The sequence below is a fragment of the Perissodus microlepis genome, chromosome 15 (genome assembly GCF_051167445.1).
Source record: "Perissodus microlepis isolate ML-2025 ecotype Zambia chromosome 15, ASM5116744v1, whole genome shotgun sequence".
Lineage (NCBI taxonomy): Eukaryota > Metazoa > Chordata > Actinopteri > Cichliformes > Cichlidae > Perissodus > Perissodus microlepis.
Window position 1 is genome coordinate 9,628,572 of NC_140475.1, and position 17,143 is coordinate 9,645,714.

At 40.1% G+C, this 17,143-nt stretch overlaps 1 protein-coding gene across 5 annotated transcripts in view; it reads right to left on the reverse strand.

The window, feature by feature from the left end:
• The window catches only part of daam1b (dishevelled associated activator of morphogenesis 1b), a 43,221-nt gene that overhangs the window by 7,646 nt on the left and 18,432 nt on the right, over window positions 1-17,143 (reverse strand). For 4 of the 5 annotated variants that reach the window (XM_084952463.1, XM_084952464.1, XM_084952466.1 and 1 more), the window contains exons 2-13: window positions 10,510-10,815; window positions 8,576-8,665; window positions 4,490-4,561; window positions 4,138-4,232; window positions 3,169-3,502; window positions 2,938-3,048; window positions 2,722-2,825; window positions 2,370-2,436; window positions 2,167-2,284; window positions 1,342-1,480; window positions 1,082-1,140; window positions 805-992 (exon numbers count right to left, since the gene is read on the reverse strand). In XM_084952463.1, coding sequence (XP_084808589.1) covers window positions 805-992; window positions 1,082-1,140; window positions 1,342-1,480; window positions 2,167-2,284; window positions 2,370-2,436; window positions 2,722-2,825; window positions 2,938-3,048; window positions 3,169-3,502; window positions 4,138-4,232; window positions 4,490-4,561; window positions 8,576-8,665; window positions 10,510-10,713 — 1,581 coding nt within the window. In that variant the 5' untranslated portion in view covers window positions 10,714-10,815. Of the gene's footprint in view, window positions 1-804; window positions 993-1,081; window positions 1,141-1,341; window positions 1,481-2,166; window positions 2,285-2,369; window positions 2,437-2,721; window positions 2,826-2,937; window positions 3,049-3,168; window positions 3,503-4,137; window positions 4,233-4,489; window positions 4,562-8,575; window positions 8,666-10,509; window positions 10,816-14,356; window positions 14,377-17,143 lie in introns of those variants that run through there. The other variant, XM_084952465.1, reaches the window with a different exon arrangement.

Genomic DNA, 17,143 nt, shown 5'->3' on the forward strand with positions numbered 1-17,143 from the left:
AGGGGCACATTAGGTGAAATGGATTCTCAAAACCATCAGCTGTCATCTTCTTTTATCTGCATTCTATGTTGGCCCTGAAAGGTTAAACGCACTTGGACTTATGAAAATGCCAGCAAATAGAAAAACACTGCAAAAGCACACAAAATACAAAGGACACGTTTTTAGGGAGACAACAATGTGACATAAAAACTGTGGAAATGACAGGAAGCTCTGTTTTTTTTCTTAACAGTTTTCATCGTTGTTGTGAGGAACAAAAAGATGCGGGTAATGTGCATTTTAATCGCATGACTCATGCATAGATAGGTGTTTGCTATTAGTCGTTCAGTAGCTTGTCACCTCGGCAGCTGTTCTGTCACATTGTTGTCACCCCGAAAACACTTTTGTTGTGTTTTATAAGGTTTTTTGTGAACATTTTCTATTTCTTTTATGTTTTACTCAATTTCCATTGTAATTTGTGTGCATGTGTTTGAACTCAGGGCCACAGTAACAGTATATATGAAATATATGAAAATAAACAGAAGTGTTCCCTTCAACCTGACTTTTAATCAGACAGAAGTTAAAAATGGTTCATTTTTTCATTTCTGCTTTTCATCTAGAAAAAAAAAAAAAACTTAAACTGCTTCATTTTGAGGGTTTGATAAATTTAGATCACATTGTGATATCTAAAGGACTACTCCTAACTTCTTAGATTAGGTCATATGATTATTCTGGACCACCGCTGGCTGTCAGAGTCCATCATCCTACTCATTAAGGTTTTCATTTGAAGGTAATTGTAATTGCAAAGTACTTTAAAGGGAAACATACGGTGCTGAGCTCATGCAGTCGTGCGGTGAGTTCAGCCACTTGCTGTTTGACATTTTTGTGCTCATTGCTCTCCTTTTCCAGCTTCTCTTTCATCTTGTTGAGGGTCTGCATCATGTCCTCTTTCTCCTGGGTCTTGGCGTCACATTCACGCTCCTTCTTCTCAAACTTCTGTTGCAGCTCATGGTGCTCTGTGATGGGGAAATTAAAGCAAGATTTTATTAAAACATGATTTTCATTGGTAAGAAAATTGTCCCATTCCATTTAGAATCGCACACACCTTTTCTCATTTTCTCTGCCTGCTCCTTCCACTGTTTGACCTCATTTTCATTGACCAGCCTGCAGAGAGAATGACACACGTAATTACTTACAGCGTCTCCGCGAACGACTTCACTGATTGTTTTTCTGAACATAAAAGGGGAGCTATTTTTGAACCAACGCTGTCAAACACATGGATTTCTACTTCAGCCCTGTTCTACATTCTTCAATCTGTTCCATGTTTACGTGTCCGTCTGTTCAGAGGAAAATCGGTGCACTCACATCCGGACAACATTCTTCACGTTAAAATTCTCCAGTGGTGTGACGTCAGGGTCATGACCTTTATCATTCTGCAAGACCATCTGCTGGACGATGCGGTCCAATAGCAGCCAGTACTGTACAGTGTTTCCACTTCTCTTGTCTGGACACGGAAAGAAAGAGAGCAAAGAAAGCAAATTTCCCATTACTCATGTTTCTTCCATTCAGTGTTATCGAAGAAACTACTGATTACACTTGGATCCATAGTGGTTAGATAGCCTAAAGGAGGCAAAATAATTAAAGGCTACAACAAGATGACAAATGTATTTCTTACTGATTGGTGAAATTTCATCAGTCATATGGGGACAAGATGTTAACTGGTGCCTTATAAACTCACAGTGCACAACATGCGGTACTGCTGTTACACTTTACTGTGGAAATTAAAAGTGCACTGCATCAAATTTAATATATAATTGTTTTATTTTTCCTTCCTAAGTTTGCAGATTATTGCTAACACTAGGGTGAAACCACATCACTGGTTGCGGCTCACTCCCATTTTTATTTCTTCAAAAAAAATGCCTGAAAAACACAGAATAGAGGAGTGAGAGTTAAAGCAAAAAGCCTCGTGCAGTCGTGTCTTTAGTGGCTCTTTCACTTCAAATCCATTGAAAGTGAGAGGTAGGGAAAATAGTTACGGAACTAAATATTAGCGTCTGAATGAATACAGCTTTAATTTGGCTGGGAATGTGCTAATCCACATTCTGGACTGACTAATCAGGACAAAGTCAACATTCTTATTATATAATATTTATCAAGCCTGTTTGTCCAGTCACAAACAACTAAACTTACGTGGCATGAGCAGACAGTGATGCAGGACAGACATAAAGTGCGGATATGCATCAGTGTGGCTCATCTTCTTCCGGATGAGATCAAAAACTTGCGTGGCACTTTTGGTGTCTACATGTACCTGGATAAGAAGCAGAAAAAACCCCAGATGAATAAACATTTGTTCCTCACATGATGAGTAAGGGAGAGATGTCTCTTTTCCTTACCGACTCGAAACGTTTTGACACAGCCAGCTCATCATCGTTCCGCAGCATCTCAAAGTAGTCTAAATGCCTGAAAGTGTCACAGAGAATTAAGTGATGAACTCGCACACTTACAGCTTAGAAAGATCAGAGTATCAGAGTATTAATGTTGACACACATTAGTTGGAAAGACTTTGAAATCTACTGTGTTGTTGTTGTTTGGGGGGGGTTCCAGGATAATGTGTAGAGTTTAAAGCCGAGGTTTTGACTCAGAGTATGTGTGCTTGTGTACTTCTCTAGCTGTTCAACTGATCTGTAAATGTTTACAGACACCACTTTGGAAGAGATTATGTTTTGGAGCGAAGTTGCACCTCACCTGTCTAACGTGGCGTTTTCATGAGAGCGTAGCTTATCGATCACAGGTTGGATCCCCAGCATAAGAAATTCATATCGGAGGTGAATACGGAATTCCAAACTAGTCTAAAACGGGGGGAAAAAACAGCAGTAAGATACTGATGCAAGCAGTGCTTTAAAGAGCCTCTTGAACAAGTGACTCCTGTGTGAAAAGATGCATGAAAACAGTATATATTACCTCTCCAGCTCCTTGACTCAGCACAGCATTAATAAAGGACATGATGGCTGTTTTCAAGCTGACCTCATCTCTGTACCGCCCCGTACTCCGGTCCAGATCATTTACAAGTGTCTGAGAGATGTAAATCCATTACAGATGATTAATACTTTCAAGCAATGTTGCTTTTAAATTGCTTTACGTCTCTGCGAAAGATTTAAAATCAGAGCACTGCCCTCAACTGCTCCCACCCACCTGGAAGCGTGTCCTCTCGCAGGCGAAACGCTGGTAGTGCAGCATTGACTCCAGGATTTTTTTGTGCCCGCCAGGCACCAGACATACAGCACCCATGATCTCCAAGACTGCCACCTTTGTCTTAATGTTTTCTGTGGCCAGGCTCTGGGCGATGATGTTGATGCTCTCGGAGTGAGCGAGGACGTGGGCGCGGCCCTGCGAGTTGTTCATCAGAGCTTTGATGCAGCCGATGAGAGACGTGTGGATCTGTGATTCTGTGGTGTCATAGTCCATGCTTTTCAGGAAGTTCAGGATACACGTCAGGCCATCCAGATCAATAAATCGAGTCACAAACCTGAACAGAGACGTCATTGCGGTTTACAGAGATGATCTTAGCGCTTAAGGAAATATTAATTATACCATAGAAGTATAGTGCATCGATAATACCCAAGTTTTTGGGTTAAAACTGCAGCGAATGTTCCTTGTGTCCTTGTGTATTCTTGCAGTACAATGAATTCATATTCAGTAAGTGTTGAAAATGAGATGGTCTCCTTTAATGTTCTTTTATATCAATGAAAAACCTTTACGGGTGTTCAATTTTTAAAGGGTGCATTTCCATATGAGTATGAGGAGCTGAAAAGAGCGACAGACGCAGCGATGCAGGTTAATAACAGGAGATATGATAACAGGTGACATTTAAAAAGGGGGGGGGGGCTGAGTTTAGATACATAAACTATCTGGGCACATGAAAAAGAAAAATATATCAACAGCTATCAGCTTGCACGCTACAGACCTCCAGTTTATTTACTGCGTCTTGGTAGTGTGCAACATCAGATACTTACCTGATAGTCATGTAGCCTTAAAACTGAAGCTCTATAGCACAAGCTGTTATAATTTAATGTGTTCATTTGTTTTTCATCCCTAGGATCTGCCATAGTTTTTAATGTGGATGTGAGTGTATTTATTTGCTGTTCTAAACTTTTTGGTCACCTCATAGGTTGGGTCCTCAGAGCAGTCTTCAAGTTCTCTATAGTTTTGTTCCTCTCCTCCTCATCCTCTTTCTCCAGAGCGAGGAGCGTCTTTCTCTGTTCAACAAAAGATTGAACATCATAAAGATCTGAGGCCAAAATAAAGTTAATTTTCTTAATGATAAACAGGTCACAAAAACACAAAACAAATGTCAATAAGGGAAAAAAAAAAGTGTAAAAATCTGGTTGTAATATTTCAGCACCACAAACGTGCAAAATGTTTAAAAATCATCATATCTCATCACTACATTACATAAAAGAAAATACCATTTAGTAAATTCAAAAAAAGACATCTCGCTCATGTTACTACTTACAGCTGCCATTGAATTGAGCTGATCAATGTAATATTCTGGCCAGCTAGTTGCACTTTTGTTTTCTTCTTGTTCCTGAAAAACAGAAAAATGAAATACATTTCACTGTCATTAAAGTAGACAAGGAAATTAAAATGACGGAAAACATGAGGCATTAGCTCATAAATATTAACTGGGTATGATTTTCATTTTTCAAAGTTACATAAGAATGTGGTTTGGAAGGACATATTTCACATGAGAAGAAAAGTTATTTGGTTCATGTCACATGTTTGAATACCCTGAAGTCTAACTTCAAAGCAAATTATTTTTTTCCCCTCTTTCCGTCACTTTTCAGATTGATTGGCTTTGAAAGACACGATGCACACAAACACAGACAAATAGACAGGGAACAGACGGACTGGAGCTTAAATAGCCACCAGCCAAAAACGAATCGAGAGCTCAAAGTAGGGCGACACAGATATTCAAGCTATTTTATCCTCCAGAGCTTCACTAAGTTTCAGGAGGTGGTGAAAAATGCCAAAATACGAGTGCACAGCTGCTTGAGAAAATCGTGAGATTAGCAAACGCATGTTTAAACCGTGGATTAAGGACATGGCCTGACTTATGGTGAGATTAATCTTGCTCACGGGCACGTTTGCATTGCAAGTTTAAAGGAGGGGGGGGGGAACAAAAAACAAAAAACTTGCTAGGCACTTCTGAGATGATTTCATATTTGACTTAAAAAGACTACTAAAACACTGAGGTTAAAGTGACTTGAAGCTAACCTTGGCATGTACATAAAAGCTTTCTTGGCTTTCAGTTTAACTCATGCTCCATTAGGCACAAGTGAACTGTGACCATCAGAAACTAATTGGGCGTCAGTTAATAAAACAAGCCTGTAGAGATTTGGCCGCTCTTGGTCGAAACTGTGGGCCTTGGCTGGTCTGCAAGGTTTGTGCTGTGACAGGAAGGACTGATCCTGCTGTTCCACTCAAGACCAGTGCCAGCTTGACCAGATGGGTCCTGGAAAATGTCCAGTCAGTTTGAAGAGGCGAAGGAGACGCAGAGGTGGGACCATTTTTACATTTTAAAGAGTTACTCCTTTAACTTCTAAGTCAGCGGTCTTCAAAATATAAAATACCCACAGTTTATTTAGAGTTATGATGACAGGCTGGGAGTGTATTTTGAGGGGTTTGTTTTTTTCACATTTGAAAAAAATAAAGGTCAGAGACACATTACGAAATCTTAAACTGTGCATTTAATAGTTAGCCCGTTTCAGAACTCAAGAAGTTAGAAGCTAAACTTTTCTTTTTTCCTCACGTTAAAATCTGAAACCCAACAAAAAAATCTTTGCTGACAACCAGATCAGTAAATCTTCTTCTTGGCAGATGATGTAGCCTTGAAGAAAATGGACAAAAGACAAGAGACAGGAAGCAGATTGATTCTCTACAGCATGATTTCATCGGCTCAGGTGTCTGGCCAAACTAAACAGCTAAAGCTTTGAATGACTTATCTCCTCCACATCCAGCTTGACTTCTGAAGCCAAGAAACAACTGGTGGAAAAAGAGCACCCTCATCACTTGGGCTTTGAGTGCCCCGATAATGACCCATCTTCCTCCTTATCACCCCCTCACTCACCCACCCGCTGCTCACATACAAAAGAAGCACCTGTGGAAGTGAAGCCTTCCTGTTTGCTTTGGACAACTAAGTGCTTCCTCTTTTCTCTGCATGCACACACACACAAACACACACACACACACAAACACACACATACCCTTCCTCTCTGAATCTCTGATGGTGAGTTTTTATCTGTCCGAGTTGGAGCCAAAGTTTGCTGCAGAGTCAGCAATATTGATGTCTGTTCTGTCTCTCCTCCCTCACCCTTATTCTGTAGGTCCACACTGCATTTAAAAAGGTCTGACTCACCTAAATCCTCCCCCAACTTCCCTTTAACACAAAAGAAGTAAAGCAACGATTCTGAGGTTTATTTTTAAGGTGCACTGTGATGCTACTGAAATAAGGCCACTAACTGGGGCACAGTAGATGCAGGAGCATGCAGCACTCTCCATCACTTGCCTTGTTGTGACTGACTAGTTGATGCTGTCTGCAGCTAAAAGTAAGCCATAAGTGTACCTATACTTAAAGTATGTGTCCAGCGAAAGAGGAAAATTTGACGTGGCTCCTCAAGCTTCTCGTCATATCCAATAACTTAACTGTGCTGGAAACGTACCATTTCTGCAAAGAAATTATCCATCAACATGAATACACACTTTTGGCTCAAACACAAATCTTTACAAGGAGTAATTTGACATTTTGGGAAACACACCTATTCAATTCATTGCCAAGAGCTACATTTGTTTCATGCATAAACTCTCTGGGCTGGCTAAAGCAAAAGCATTCAGGAAGAAAACTGACATTTCAAACAATGGTGATTTTTTTTTTTTGCTCTGCTGTTCTGGCCTAATAACATCTATGCCTTTCTGCAGCTGTTTTATCTGGGGATTTACATAGTGCACACACACACACACATAATCTAAATATCCAATCCATCTGGCTAAATCCCAGTACTCCTCACCATCCAGTTTGTTACCAGATGTAGGAAAAGATTAATAAATCTGCATGGCCCGTCTGCATACTAGTCAGGACAGGATATCCTACACCCTCATACCTTTGGCCTTGAAACGCTGCTGTAAAAATGTGTGGGCACATTAAGAGGTAGCTGAACTTGCACTGAGCTAAACCAGAACAGGCGTCTGCATTTTCCTGCATACTGAGGATGAGTTGTTATGTGGAGAAACAGCTGACGTTCCTTTTATCCGGAAGGCCATAATGAAACACGACACTGTCACAGAGTAGTAGAGTATATGTTGTGTCTACATGAATGCTTTGATGGGATAGGTGTGTTACCTAAAAGAGAATTAAAAAAAAATAAAAATAAAAAATATGCCAAGTTTTCTTCATTTTTGAATCAGGCAGGAAGAGAAGAAGAGAAAAACCACGCTGTGTAGGAGGAAATGCGCTGTCAAAATTTAAAGGGAAAAAATAGGACCTTTGAAATCTTCAGAACTTCATCATTTCTGACAGTACCTTCCCTGTTAGTGGATTATCTAATGTAGGAGGCCAGATTTAGCTTTCGCTTTACTCCCTCTACGCACTATTTTTATATGCACCTCATGTAGCATCCGCTCAAGGAAGTTATTCACAAAGGAGCTCTTTTAAGTAGAAAAGATTTACTTTGTAGCGAGGGAGAAAGTGACTGTAACTCAAGAGATGTATAACAGAACAGGGGATTAATGCAGGGATATTACAAGCACTTTGTGGAATGGGAATGATGTGCTTTGTTTGAAATGTTTAGCTATCTGTTTGACTGATAATGGCTTGCATAAGCAATACATTAATTGGCTATACAAACAGTAGGCAGATGCAATGAAAATGAGACCAAGTTTTGATCCTAATAAAGTCTGAAATGTAAGTTACTTATTTCTTAAAGCAAAATATTGCGGATACCAGAACTACTTCGGTACTGTGGGGAAGGCATAGTACCGAAGCCTCTACATTACAGGAATGGTTTGATAATTTAGATGAGAACACTGCAGACTAACCGGTTTCTGGCAGAAGCCTTAAATATACTGCACTGGCGTAGTATCAAACTTCCCTCATGTCATTTAGCCACTTCCCTCTTTTGTGAGAGATTAAAACCAGTACAGACGTACGTCAACTTTAACTGCTAGTTTCCATTAACACACCCTTTCAGCTACCCTTTATATTTTAATTATCTGTCAAGTTGAATTCCTAAGGAGGCACACTATTAAATTAGCAATAGGTGGTTCACAATGCTATGTCCTGAATATTACTGTAAGCAGTGACATATTCATTACATCAAAATAAAATAGTCTGCGGTAAGCATAGGGATCCACAATAAAAGACTCAGAAAACACACAGCTCAAGGGATCAACAAATCAATGAGGGAGGAGATTACATAAAATTGGCTACTGGGATATTTGTAGTCCCCCCTCCCAAAAAAAAAAAAAAAAAAAAAGGCAGACAGCAGCGAGTCTATGAAGGCTGATACGGTGTAATGTGCTATGCAGCCAACAGAGATCTGTTTACCTTCTTTTTGCTGCAGTAGATTTGCCATTTCTTCTCTGCAGGCAGTGCGAACATGGCTTCCCTGTGTTTCTCTGTAAGATCAAGCTCATCCTGCAAAATGAAGATGAAAAAGAAGAAAAAGGTTAAGAAACGTTGGTGCTGAGGTTTCACAGTAAGAAATCTCTGAATGTTAGATTATGAAACCCGTATTGATAACTCGAGTGTTAAAATATCGAGCATCATTCTCAAAACCATCATCCTGCAAATTTACAAACAACTGACATCAAACCAAACAAAACACAAGTGAAAAGCAGCTCTGTTAGCTGTTTTTAGCTCAATCTCTTCATAGTATCACTGGATGGTCTCATCATATATTCAGTGCGATTTTGAAACAAATCAGATGTATTCCCGGCTTTAGATGTGTGAGTAATGGGGAAAAGATAAGGTGTGGTTTGCCTGCTCAACATGTGGTAACAAACATCTGGAAACAACATGTGTCACAACGTATAAAAGACATTTCACAGAGGCGCGTAAAGGGTGCTTTTGGGAAGCGTTTGACTAAATACCAGGAAAAAAAACTGACTGAGACATTATCAGCAAGATCTGTAACTTATCTGAGGGATTTATGGGCTTTTTGTGCTGAACTGTAGCTGAATGACTATATGTGAAAGAGGCAGTGGAAGTTATGGGAAGGCTGTTGAGCAATTTACCTCCAGGAGAAATGGTATAGCAGGCAGTTTTAAATATGTGTAAACACAAGATGATTGTTTTCTATTTGACATTTAAGCAACAAATAGAGATTATGTTAACGCAGTTTACCCAACAGAATAATTGCAAAATATTTTAATGACAACTAGTCATCATGGGACATGCCTTTGGGGGGTTTCATTTGGTAAAGAATGTAGGCCTGGTGAATCAATATGTGCAATGATCAAGTCCCTATTGAGATCCTCAGTAAAAGGGCCATGTGTGTTTGGGGAAATGACTCAATTACTCCCTAAATCATAAAAAGCATGTATGTGTTTTATGTTGGGTATGAACGCATGATAGGAAAAGTAGCTTCACCTGACTGTCTGAGTAAATTTCAAATTCAAAGGTCGAGTTTAACTGATCGTAACAGAGCAGATGTTCAAAATCTGTTTCCCCAACATGAGCCTTTTTTTTCCCCCCAGCAAACCCATTCTGATTATACAAGCACATGGTGGCTCATACTGGGTGAAAAGAAAAGCACGTGGCTGTTTTCTTCTAGTAAACAGAGCAACTGAAAGCCTCTTTGTCGTTACACTCAACGTACTCAATTATGTCTTCATAAAGAGTGGTAGACAAAAACAAGCAATTAGCAGATGGAGGAGGCCGAGGCATTAAGAGCTCCTGAATAAGGCCTATTGATGTGCAAAAATGTCATGCTTAGATTACTGTGGCAACCATGAGAGAGGAAATGGGGCCAGAAGAGAGAGCGAGAGAGGAGGGCACGACAAATTAGAAGTGACAATAAGACGGGAAAAAAGCAGTCTGGCCCTGTTATTCACAAGTTAGTGTAAGTTTAAACTGGGAGGAAGTGGCAGTTTATTTGGGAATGCCTTAAAATGTAACAGACAGGGTAAACAATGTAGTAAGAATATATTTTAGAGCCAATTTAAAACATCCACTGAAGTCAGTTTGGAAAATATTTCAAGTATTTCATTGTAAATTGTCTTGATTTGTATGATAGGGTGGTTTTTAAAGGTCATAATTATCCCAAGGTGGCCCAGTGGTATAGTGCTAAGTACTGGCCTTTTATTTTAAAGAAGCGCTGGAAATCAAACTTGCTGGAAACCTTTATTTATTTTTAATACTTTCATGACAATAAAAGTTCCAGTAAGTAATCCTGAATAAGACACATCAGGATTACCTACTGATTTCTGTAAGTGTTTAGATGTGCAAAAAACAAAAAACAAAATGGAACAGTGTCTTACCACCAACTCGGCGAACATGCTATCCAGCTCATCATTTCCCGGCATGGGCAGTGATGGCTCCATGGTCTGCAGAGCAAAGTCATCCCGCAGTTTGTAGGTGATCTCTGGATGGTCTCTGTTGTTAAAACAACAGAAGATGGCGGAGAAGCCGCTGCGACCGCCGCCGCCACCACCGCTACCCCCACCACGCTTCCGAGGAGGCATGGCGATCCAATGTCTAACTGGTCAGGCAGGGAGGGTGGGAGGCTCCTTCAGGACCTCTTTACAGCCTCCTCCACCTCAGAGTTTGGCCTCCGTCAGAGAGCACTGTAGACACAAAGAGGGGACAGTGAGTCTTGACCAAATTAGAGTGACATATTGACCACATTAGTTAAACTGTCCATCCATCCATTCTCTTCCACTTATCCTTATCCTATCCCAGCTATCATTGGACAGATCGCCAATCTGACGCAGGGATAACACAGAGAGGCAAACAACCATTTCCACTCACATTCAATTAAATTTTTTGTGGGCAATTTAGAATCACCAATTAACCTAACCCAACTAACTGCATAAAAGTGGCTTACTGTTTTTGGACTGAAGGAGGAAGCCAGAGTACCCAGTTAGAATGCATGTCACAGAGAAAGATCTTGGCCAGATGGTGGAGTCAAACTCAGTATAGCTTAGGAAAGGACCGTCTTACTGTGAGGCAACAGAGCTAGCCACCACCCCACTGTGCTGCATAATTAAACTGGCTTTTCAAAAAGAATAAAACACAATTAAGACAAACAATTTGAAAAGTGCTAAAAACAAAGACTGATCATTTCTGTTCTCTTCAATTAAACCACAGCAAGCTTCCAGCCACAATTGTACTGTACTACAACATGAACCTCTGATTCTGCTAATGTTTAATGAGGTAGGGTCATGATTTTTGAAAGGCAAGTACAATGTCCTCTGCCCCCAAAAGACACGGTTATATCATTTACTCAATAGAGCCCTGCAATGAGAGTGTGACACTTGAAAGGGGGGAGATGATTTGACTGGATTAGCAAATTCAGGTCTTCTCGTGTCCACTTCCTCCTATTCAGGATTGGCTTTTCTCTGAAGATCTAACGAGTAGTAATTAGAAGGGAGTGTTTACAATGACCGTGGCGAGCAGTGTGTGATACCTTCTGGTCTTTAGAGACTGGTTTGGTCAGTGAGGGGGGAAAAGCTAAAGCAGGCCTTTTAGTAATCCCTGAGCTGCTGTACGAATCAGTCTGCATACTGACCTAATGATGGGGGAGATTTAAAACATTTAGAGACTATGTCAAACTGGAATATACAATGCTTGAATCTTCCTGATGATCCAATCACATGACTCTCCTTTCTGGCTGCTGCAGTACAAGCTACACATTTGGTTTGGTCTGTAGCAGCTGTAAGTTTCCACAGTAACGTAGGAAATGTGCACAATCCTGCTCAACTATCTGGACTGACTGTCTATCACAGATAAAAATACACAGAGTTCAGCTGTCCCAAACGAGCAGCATTGCGGACGACTGTCTCAGCATAATCAATGAAAGTTTTACAAGAGGAAGATTATTAAAAAATAAATAAATAAATACAAATCTGGGATCATTTAAGTAACCCCTCCCCCCAAATACTAGAGACAGTATATTTTAGGTTGCTGTTTGACTACTTTGGTTCTGACAAAAATATCCAACTACCAGATTTATTGTCCAAATTTTAATAATCATGACAAGATAAAACCTGATGACTTTGGAAATTCCCCAACACTTCCTCAAGTGCCATTGTGATGTTAAAATTCTGGCTCTGAGGGACAATCTGTAACAGCTAAACTTTCAAGGTTTAAATCTTTAGTCTTGTTTAACCTCCTAAGACCTGGTGTCCACATATGTGGACATCACATTTGGGGTTGTCTGGACCAAAATACTTTGCTCTACAAAGGCCTGATATCCACTTACGAGGACATTATACTGACACTGTTCTATCAAAATTGCAAACGAATGTCTTCATATGTGGATCTCATTTTTCACAGGAGCAAAAATCAGGTAAAAACAGAAAAATAATTTAAAAAAATGAAAAAATAAAAATAAAATCAGGTAATTCTTTGTTTTTACATTCATCAGGTCCCAGTCAGCCCCAATATCAAAGAGAAATTAAAAATGCATGCCATGGAAGAGTTCGGGTCTTAGGAGGTTAAGACCAGAGCCCTTCAGTCATCTCACTCAGACTGTACTTTGACCTGTGAGCAGACTGAACTGTGCTTGAAACATTTGCCTCTCTGCTTTCAGCCAAGGGTGACAGATGCTAAGGTTGTTGCTAAAGCCTCAAAGTAAAACATAAGGTAAGATTTTAAAAGAAAAACAAACATCAAAACTCACTAGGAACCCCCCCCCCCCCAAAAAAAAACAACCAAAAAACAAAACAACCTGGAACACATGTACAAGTATAATAATCATGTTAAACGTGACAAAGAGAGAAGAAAGTTGCAGAGTGTGCTCGCCAACCCGATGGTTTATCTTCAACAAGGAAATCAAGTGCACAAAGGACATATCTGCTGTCTGGGAAATAAAGATGAGATGTCCAGATATCCACAAGTATGCTGTCGTCAGCATACCACAAAAATATCTCTACACTGTCCCTACACTGTGGTGTGAGGCTCAGCATCATAAACCACAGAGGTTGTGCTGAACTGCAGAAATGTCTGGACGTCTTGTCGTGGTGACGAATAGCCCAGCAGATTATAACCCTGTTCACTTGACCTTTTCCAGTGATTTCCTATAAGTCAAATGCTCCATACAGACTGAATGCATCAAGTTCAGTGTGAAGCATTTTTAAATTTAGTCTGGTCAGGTCACGTCCTTAGCGGTAATCGAAGATTGTGGGTCGCTATTCTCAGCGAGCCGAGGACACAAACTAGTTATTTCTTCCAAAGGAGAAAGTGAGGGCATTTCCTATGGCAATGTCTTTGGTCAACCTAAATAGGGCCCGATAGCATCACTGTCCCATTTTTGTCACTTTTTGGTTCATATGGGTTTCCTCTATCCAGCAGCTGTATTTTTTTTTTTTTAAATGAAGGATGTCAGCAACTTTTTCCAACCACCAGAAAAATTTGTCGCCTTCTATCATTTTCATTCTTAAGCACCAAATAACTCCTTCAAGATGTGCCGATTCGAACAACAACAAAAGGAGCAAACCTCTAAAAGAGATATAATTAACACAAGCAGTAACATAAGATATAATTTAACTTTTAAAAAAATTGTTTTTTAAAATTTTGTCTCAAGGAAGACTGCGTTTATAACGAACTGCTACTCTGACAAATCCGAAGCACTAGATACTTGTCCACATCACTGCTTTTTGCTCTTGAAAGCCAACAAACTACAATTAACTGGACAAACTGTCAAACAATACTAGTCATAACATGTATTCCACTTTAACAATAATCACTCTTTTCTAAAGAAAAAAGAAAGAAAGCAAGCAAACGTACCAAAATATACAACATAGTGAATGAAAAGCATACAGTACCACTAGAAATACACGGTGCCTGAGGCCAAATGGCCACACGTGGGATAAAGTACACAGCAGTCTCTTTTATTAACACGCTGAATAGTATATTTATTTTGACACATCCTTGACTTTTTCTAAATTGACTACTGGAGGCCTCGGCAGCAGCTGCTTGGCTTCACACTCACCATCTATTCTAGCATGAAGGGAAGAAGCCTTTCAAAGGCTTCTTTGACCATATTAGTACACAAAGCTGCCCATTTTTTCCATTAGCTAAACTTTGTTTAAACTTGTGAGCCAGAGTGGGACAAAGCTGGTCCCCCATCCAGCTACAGTAGCCAGAGGATATGCCACGACTCACCCATGCGAAGAAGGTCACCGGGAGTGTTTGAACATGGAGACCATCTGATGTCTGTGAAGACTTTGTGCTGGAATTGTTTACCCTCTGAGACCTGAGTGCGCTCACATTAGTCCCCGGAGGCTGTCTGTCAGACGGTCAAGGTGTCGAACCTAACAGAGGCTTGTTGCAACAGGACAACATTCCTCTCATAGCCAGGTGAGTCTTGTGACCCTGAACAACACCCACACTACAACACGTTCCACTGTCACCTGCTCTAACTGAGAGGGAGCAACAGATTATCTTTAATTACAGGTCACGTACAGCCTAGCCAGCTGAACTGATCTTAACTGTCCGAGAAGTAACAGCCAAATTAGTGGTCATATCCAGTAATTATCCATGTAGTAGTATGTCTGACATGTTAAGAGTCTGAAAGTTGATGGTGGTGCCATGTAGCAGTCCCATTGTTCATATGATCAAGAAGAATGCCATTTATCCTGAAATAAATCAAGTCGTGGACTTTAACAGAGAAACATCATGCCTTTTGTAGGCAGATGCATACAGATTAACCCAGATTCTTCTGTACTCCTTCATTCATACACATCCAATAATTAGACCTGCCCACCCATTTCCTAACAAACACTTCTCTCTTTGTGTGAAGGAGATTTCTGTTTGTGGATAGTCTCGTTGTTTTCTTGACCATGTGGTTTGGCGGGTGACCTGGCATGAGTCCAAACTGTAAAAACAATCCCAGTGTTTGCGAAGTGAGTGTGAGCCCGCCCATGGTGCCTGCCCAAGACCTCTCCATTAAAACCTGCACAACTGTCAGGTCCACTGGAGAAAAGGCAGAAGTAAGAAGAGCATCTTAAGCTAAACACAAAGAGGCTCACGTTACTAAACATGTGCAGGGAAAACTAAAGAATTTAAGGATGACCTGACACTTCACCCAGCTGTCACATCTTTCTTTGTTGATTTTGTTCCGTCAGTTTATTAACCTCTTTAGGATTCTCTGCCGTTAACCGTAAAAGGCTCAGTGTGCCAGATTTTCCTGATGCTACATGAGTGACAGGTACAGAAGTCGATCCAAAATTAATTGTTATAAATCAGTAGCCTTGTTTAATTTTCACACAATAAGAGGTCAACTTTAAGCTGATGCTAATAACCCAGATTGTGCTTGACTTGGAGAAGGAATTCAACCTTGGAAAGAGAACACAGTGGACAGCAGTGTATTGAAAACAGATGTGTGAAATACCTTCTTCTGCAACAGCTGGCATCTCTCAGGAGTTTCTAGCTTTGAGATGTAGTTTTAATTTTTTGATTTCTACAGTGAATAATATTCACCTAAATCACAGGCTGCATTCATGCTGAAAGAGATGAGAATCTCTCCTGTGTTTCTTTAGTAAGGCCAAGGAAACCTTGAACAACATATGTATTAAGACTCTACTCAGAATCAATACACAGAATATATTTGGCAGCACTGTACACCGTCTACCTTGATTTGGTTGAGGAGATTTGGCAACAGGATAACAATATGTATATAATTATAATCTACCTTTCTGTCCTTCAGAGAACCATTGAATCTCTCCTTGCATCAGGGACATCCATCTAACAGTGTTCTTGAACTCCTTACAGTGTGTACAGGGTGTTAATAAAAATAGTATTTCTCCTAGAAAAATTGCATCAGTATAATGCTGTTCTTACACAATGTCTTTCCACTAACCCACAAACATCTGTTGCATCAACATCTAAAGAGAGCCCAAATAATTTCATCAGATGTTTGTGGAAAAAAAAAAAAAAATGGCACAGCTGGTAGAAGCACGGTTGGCTATACAGGGTATAGCTGTAGCAGTGTTATGGGCGGAGCAGAAAGGTATTTGGTGCACAGAAGTTTAATCTTCTTTACTGATTTAGGATTTGGGATGGATCAGACTTACGATTTGATGATCATCTTGCCAAAGTATTTTCAATGCAAAGCAACTCCAGGTCATGGACACAGCTATAAGATGCTGCTGCACACAGCAACATTTCTTTTGAAAACTATATCTGCTCCACTGATACTGGAGGCACAGTTCATGGTTTGCCAAGTGCACTCTCTGCAACATGCTTAACTAAAAGCCCAAGGATTATTGTGCCCTGCACTGACAAAAATATTTTGGATTTGTATGGACAGCTGCAAATGAAGCTGAGGACATAGAATAAGGTTGGAGGAAGTCATTTTGCCGAAAAACAACCTTAGCCCAGAGCTGCTGAGCTAGAAACCAGCAATCAAACCAGTAATTCAACACTTTGCCTAACTTGTGCAAATGAAAAATGATTCAACATCAGAGGCACATTTGGTCACAGTCACAACATTAACAGCATTAAGAGTGGCATTAATAACATAATAACATTTTGTAATGTAGCTTTAGTGTGTGTGTTGCTAAGGTTTTTCTCCTAGCAAGAAGGAAACGTTAAATGGTGTGTGACTAATTTTCCCTGGTTTAGATGTGGTACAAATGGCATAGTGGTATCTTGCACAGTTGGATACCATACATAGCTATCATTGTGCCAATTACTTAATGGCACCCCGAGCACACAATGAGTAAACAGATAACTTGGACACTTATCAGAAAATAACTAGGCCGTGAGAGAAATGTTGACTGGCAGGTTTAATGGAGATTAAAATCAATCGGTCCCCATTGGCTGCCAGTCAATGGAAAGCCATCAGAAAGTCGGTGTCAAAGCTGCAGTGTTACAGCAGCAGAGCTATTCTGCTCTGATGTGTTTGTGCTCATGTGCATTTAAATTACATGAGTGCATGTCGAGATATGA